The following is a 7,074-nucleotide window of genomic DNA, read 5'->3' on the forward strand; positions in this document are numbered from 1 at the left end:
GAGACTAATAAATCCACGCAGACTAAAACAGAACATTTGTGGTAAACCTACTCAACGGGTAGAACAGTGTGTTCAGCTATACAGCAACAATAATAACCTTTTATGGCTATAAGGTGTTGTGAAAATAAGCATAAAAGGAATGCAGGGGTGGGGGGGAATTGTTTACGGATGTTTTCTGCAACACAATCCAAAAGTGCAAGTTTGTTACATTTTCCAAAATATCAATATTTACTGTTGCCTATTTAAGAAAAAGAAATGTCTCCACTTAGCTAACCACTTCTTTAAAATATTAGTCCTTTAGTTTTAAAAAGAGAAAAAAAACGCCTGCGGGTTCTGCTGCTGTTTAATCACATGAAGAGGGTTGGTGCGTTCAGCTGAGGTCTCCATGGCTGATGACTGTCTGGAGGCCAGTACACTGAACAGTAGTGTCAGTCATCACTGAGCTCTTGAAACGACCCCGGGGATGTGACTTTGAGCTTGTTGTGTCTCCTCGGCCCCACGCTGCGCTGCTTTTCCATACGGGGCGGGGTGGCGCTCAGTCCGGCGCACAGTGCAGAGCGCACCGTCACCAGCGGCTCTCCCTGCACCGTCTGTCCTCTGACTCGACAACATGGGTCTAGAAAAGGAAAAATCGGACTGCAGTATAATTATGGACGAAGATGAGTTCAACAGATCGATAGAACCCATTCTGTCGAAGAAGGGGAACGTTTATACAGCGGAGCCGGACCGAGATCCGAACGATATCAACGCGCATTTGAAGGTAAAGTCTGTAGGCTACATCATGCGGAATCTCTGTTTGAAAGTGAAACTATAAAGAAGCGGTTGTCAAGTTGAATTCTCTACAGTTACCAAGTATCGTGACCTTATTGTTTCCATGTAACAAGCTGTGAGATTGGTAATCTGCATTTTGAATACCTGGAAGTCGCTGCCTGCGCGTCGATCCATCATCTCCAAAATCCTTCCTGCCAGTGTTGAATGTTTTTATATAAATATATTATATATTAATATATAACGCTCACTGTGTGTGCCACTGACTTGTGTGATTTGACAGGTTGGTTTTGAAGATATCATCGCAGAGCCCATCTCCACACACAGCTTCGACAAAGTGTGGATAGGAAGCCACGCTGCGTTTGAGCTGGTCAAATTCATCTTTTACCGCCTGCTGACCACGCTGCTGGCCGTGCCCATGGCTTTCATCCTCGGACTGGTCTTCGGGGTGCTCAGCTGCATCCACATCTGGTAGGGAGAAGTTGCTCTCAACTTGCGTGTCGCTGTTTGTTGCCGTGTTTAGCCTGGCTCGTCTGGCACAGTGCCACAAGTTGCCCTCACAAGAAACTATTATGGCTTTTCGACAGAAAGTAGCACACAAACATATCATAGCGATGCCATGACACATAAAATACACAGCCAGTAAATCTATAGAAGGTACTCCAAAGACATTAAAAGTTCCAATACACATTTATATTATATGGCTATTGTATGATAGTGATATGACAGATTTAAGAAAGAATATACAAAAGGTCATCATACAACTTGTACTGAGTGATGCTAAAACTCCCAATATAAAGAGGATATGAATATTATAGTTATACAATAATGTGTAATATACAATTAAAGTATGATAACATCACTTTTAACTTCTAAAGCACCAAAAATGCAGTTTAAATGTCTATGGAAACATTATGTGACTTTCCCTCAGGGGCCACATTGCCATTTTCCAGCATACTTTTTCTGGCTCTTTAGACAAACATTGAGAGAAGTTATTTATTTAACCTCACATGTAGTATGACGTTGAAACATTTTGTCAGCGTTTTGTTTTTAATACTTTTATTTGGATAATGATGTCACGCTTATGTCGGCTATATGTGCCTGCATCAAGTTAAACCAGATGCCTTCAGGTTTCCGAACAAATCATGCAGCGCAAGCATACGTTCCCAACCACAACCCAAAGAGTCCATTTATTAACACTTGATGAAACAACATTTTATGCCCAAGAGCTCCCATGATGTACTACGGAAAGTTGGGAGGAATGTTGAGGTCCACTGGTAGTGCGGGGGAAAAAAAAACGCCCCATGCCCTTTTTCCGGGATAGCTGGCATTCTAGCAGCAATACACACAGGCCTATTTGCAGACCAGAGTGGGACATTCTTCAGATCATGCAGATAGAGACCTGCAGTTACTTTCACATAACCTTTCACCTGAGGTAGGTCACAAGCTCAGGATGATGCCGCTGTGTTAGAAGGAGGAATCCATCATCAATGGAGGACTGAGTGGTGACGCCGAGCTGGTCAATACTGTATACGTGGAATGTCAAGAAGGGACTTCACACAGACGGCTGCTGCTTCAAAGGAGGACACAGCTTCAATCAATCAATCAATCAATCAATAAATCAATCAAACTTTATTTAGAGCACTTTAAAACAACCAAAGTTGACCAAAGTGCTGTATAAGGCCCAAATGCCCTGAAAGCGATAACTGACGCGTCTCAAATGATGCTTCTATGGTGCACTGCAGGCATCAGATTTGAAGCTCCAACACCACAGAAGCAGCAGTATTTTAGAGAAGGCCGCTATTTAGCAAAAGGTTTTATACGTTACAGATCCCCCTATCGGTGCTGGATTAGATTTTCGGTAACACTTTACTTGAAGGAATCAACATAAGGGTGACATGACACTGTCATGAACACATGACACTGTCATGACACATGAACCCTAGCCCTAGCCCTAACTCTAACCATAACCATAACCATAACTTGTCGTGACAAAAACCAAATGGCATTTAATCAATCAATCAATCAATCAATCAATCAATCAATCAATCAATCAATCAATCAAACTTTATTTATACAGCACTCTAAAACAACCAAAGTTGACCAAAGTGATTTAAGAATAAGTAAAAGACATAAAGTAAATAACTCCCACAGGCTAAAAATGCAAATAAGACAAATTAAGAAACATAAAACATGACAAGACAGTTCATGGAATCACCAGCGGCACCAGGATTTTGATTGTAGGTCGGCCTCCAGAAAACTGGATGGCTCAGTTAAAATAAGCCCTCTGCATACAGACAGCCAGACACTAATGTTAACATTAGCCTAACTGTTAGCCTACTTGCCTTGCTGGTGTGAGGGGGGGTGGCTACAGGAGGACTTGATGGGGAGAGGGCGGCCGAGCAGGATGGTAAATCGTCACTTGTAACCGCGTTACTTAAAATGGCAGGAGTTTGCTCCTCGGAGCGTTTCTTGCTGAATTTAAATGAAAACAAGCTGCTTTGCTTTGCATTTCATATTAGCTAATAGCTACCGTCTGTGTCTGTCTCATTGAGCTTGCTTGAAAAGCTTGCGTGCAAACGTCATTCATTTCATTGGCTCACATGCTGGTGACGATGCAGCCTGTGGGCAGGCTCAAGAGTCCACACGTAGAAGCCGCTGATTGGCTGAGAACCTTTCACTCAAAGCTTTCCTCGGGCTGCTTATTGGATGAACTGGTAGAATGAAAATCACTCACTACTTACTATAGGCCTGGGTCAAAATGTCGGTCCCAATGGTAGCGCCGCAGGTGCATGTAATACATTGGAATGAAGGTCACAAGCTGCAGGAATCTAACAATATGATACAGTTCTTTATAAACTATTAGACATTCATTTACAGACGCAAATGCGCCCAAGACATGTATATTCATATAGGTTATGCCTTTAGTAATAACCAGGGGCACACAGAATCTGCAGCCGCACAATCCCGTCGAATTTTAAACAAATTAAAAAAATATTCATTCTGGATCACCGCTGAAAACTGAAAACAAATCTGCAGATACCATTTGGGCCTGGTAATAACATTATTATAACATATTATATGTATTTTTTTTTCTTATCTCTAAATTATTGTGAAGACAAAGTGTCACAATACTTTTTGCAGAAACATACAGGGAGTATCAACACAGATGCCCGACAGGTCAAACAAGGGGTGAAATGGCAGCATCCCAAAAACAGATGCTACAGATAACCAATTATGCTCCCCTAGACAACACATTCATATGAACAGGTTCGTATTATATACAAAAACTTATGCATAACAATTCGTATGATATCCAACAGTGGTGTAGTCTATGTGATACGCAGGTATACGCAGTATACCAACTAAGAAAGCTCCTGGATTTCCATATACCCACTTAAAGATGCCCAATGACACGCATCAACATACTTTCCATTATATTTTTGATATGTTTTGAATTGTCATCTGTGTTTTTCTTCTTCACATAGGCTAAATAAAGGTATTTCCACCGTAAAGTGGTGCATAAAAGTGTATCGGAATACTGGAAATGAAGTCGTTGAAACTTCCCCGGGGGAGGACACCCAGACCCCCCACTATGATATGCCCCCCCCATTTATGCCCCCATTTCAGAGGCCATTGCAGTTGAGTTTAGCCGACAAATGGAGACTGTCAGCTGGGTACAGCAATAAATACGTGGCATACATACGAATTACAATGCATAACTTTTCAAAGCTATATGTACAAATGTAACAGCCTGCCCCAGAATGATAATGGAGGAAAGAAAAGATATACTCTTAAATAAATTGTAGACCCATAGATCGTACAAACATTCATATTGCTTTGGTTTGGACAGTAGGACAGATGGTTGAAGTAGCTGTGGATATGAAGATCCAAACTTTATCCATCAGCAGCATCTGTGAGCTGCTGGCATAGGCGTAGATTTTGGGGGGGATGTAGGGGATATGTCCCGCCCCAATATTTAGAGAGGTAGATTTAAAAAATATGAAAGACAAGCCCAAAAAGAAAATAACCGTTTAAGGGGCTCAAAACAATCATATATCCTTTTTACCTGTAAATAAACGTTTCCCAAAGATTTCAGACACCCATAGTGGACCATACCATCTTAACCTCGCAGCACACGTCTCTTTTCTTTCTCACGTGTGATGTTTTGATATCCAGTGTTTTGAACAATACAGGAGAAATACTAAAAATTATAATAATAATAATGAAAGACATTTGCACCATAAATTGATACAGAAAAGGCAAACATTTTTGGATGAAGTGTTTGACGCTCAAGGTATTATAATGTGTCTGCCTCTAATGTTGAAACAACACCTATGCCCTTGGCTGCTGGGCCACATTTTGTCAAATATGAAACAAAGTTAAGTCACAGAGGCAGCAGTTTGAGTTCAACAAGCAGGACTGAAAGATTGTTGATTGAATTCCCAGGATGAAGGTTATGTTTACTCTAATTTACATCTACTGCTCAAACTCTATATCCTTGACGTTCCACTTCCAGGATTGCTCCGTTGAACATTGAAGGTGCTTAATAAAAAACCTACAAATCTGCAATCCTCCTCCAAGAGACGTAATTAGGAGTGACAATGTTATTTAGGCAAACATAAGCAAGATAAAATAAAATAGTAGCCTCATTTATTGCACTTTCTGAAAGCGTCGTTTCTCGGCATCTGTTCTGAGTTGACCTTTTTGATCTCGTCCTTCCAGGTTGGTGATGCCGGTGATCCAGAGCCTCATGATGCTCCTACCATCGGTCCAAGTAGTGTGGAGGAGTCTGACAGACATGTTCATAACACCGCTCTTCCACAGTATGGGAAAGAGCCTGTCCTCCGTTCAAGTGAAATCCACAGAGTACTGATGCTGCAGACACCTCTCTGTCCCCTGCGGAGACAGAAATGTGGGACAGATTACAGTCCAAGAGAGTGAATGATGCTTGTAGTGTAATACATGAGCTCTTTATAAAGTCAAATGTGAAATCCTGAATAGTCCTGCATAAATTACTATAAATTAACAAAACAATGAATCAGTTGGGCTTAGTAATGGATCATTTGCAGGGAAAAGATTTCTTCAAAACTGGGCTTAATTCTGTGAAAAAGAAACATTTACTGTATGTTACATATAATTGGATATATTTCAATGTTTAGTAAGAACTTAATACATATTGAATATAGTCATTGCAGGCTGTTAAAACAACAGTTCTATATATCTAGCAATCTTTAAAGGAAAATTACTTTTTTATCAAATGTACCCCAGTTTTAGCCTGCCTGCTGTGATGTCATTTAACCTGCAAATCAACAAAACCATGCAATTAGGGTTTACTAGTCACATCACTATAGGGAAGTATATGATCGTGATATTTTTTGGGATTTTATGAAAAGCTCATGCGTTCTACCCAAAATGGAGTTGTTTTGCTGATTGTGACCAAAAGAAAATTCTTGTCATTCCATTACTTTGCGGCTGAGACAGCTGTGGAATCAGTTGGAGGAGTGTAACATTGTTGTTAAGTCAAACATACTTGCTGAGAGATGTAATATTTCTGCTTTTTCATATATTGTATATATTGCAAGTAATTCAGCTAGAAGTTGAATATAATAACACATGAGAGTTCACATACTATATATTAAATGCTAAGATTCAGCTTGTTGCACATTTTCAGGCTTATTGTACTGTCTGCTGTGTTGATTTCACAGTGCATTGGCAATAATATTGGGCATTTGCTTTTTTATGGATGAAAGCTATACATAATAGAGTTGTTTTAACATGTTATTTTAACTGTCAAAAAACAAGATTATCTTTGAAAGAGTGGCTTTATAATTTATTATTTATGCGACGACCAATTCTCAACATTTGGCGGTACCTGACATAAGAGGACTTCAGTTGAGTAACTGTAGTGCGATGATGGTGTCCCACATGTCGTACTGTGTTTGGTTGAGCTGAGAGTCCTGTTCATGCCTATTTAATGTAGAGGTTGTTGTTTGCTTCAGCACTGGGAGTTAGTAGGCTGGGTTTTGGAATATTTCTGCCGCCAGAAAGGATCAACCATGATTTTTACCTCTTTTTAGGGGACTTGATAAAGTTGAGTTTGAGGTACAAGCCTGCGCAGTTCCCACTTGCTATGAGCTGTACAATCTACATGTTAGGGTTGGGTTGGGGTTAGTCTATATTTTCGACGTTCCACTTCCGCGATTGCTCCGGTGCAACAGGAAATTCCGCCTGTATGCATGTATTTTCGCCAATGTCCGTTTCCTTCCTCTTTCTTTGTGTTGGAATTCTAAACCCCGGTGGATT

The 7,074-nt window shown here is 40.4% G+C and overlaps 1 protein-coding gene across 1 annotated transcript; it reads left to right on the forward strand.

The window, feature by feature from the left end:
* Nucleotides 1–354: 354 nt before the first annotated feature.
* Nucleotides 355–7,074, forward strand: cav2 (caveolin 2). Its single transcript, XM_028585535.1, has 3 exons — nt 355–760; nt 1,052–1,239; nt 5,494–7,074. Exons 1-3 carry the CDS (start codon nt 611–613, stop codon nt 5,642–5,644), a joined length of 489 nt encoding a protein of 162 aa, XP_028441336.1. The 5' UTR covers nt 355–610; the 3' UTR covers nt 5,645–7,074.

This window comes from Perca flavescens, chromosome 8 (assembly GCF_004354835.1).
Source record: "Perca flavescens isolate YP-PL-M2 chromosome 8, PFLA_1.0, whole genome shotgun sequence".
NCBI lineage: Eukaryota > Metazoa > Chordata > Actinopteri > Perciformes > Percidae > Perca > Perca flavescens.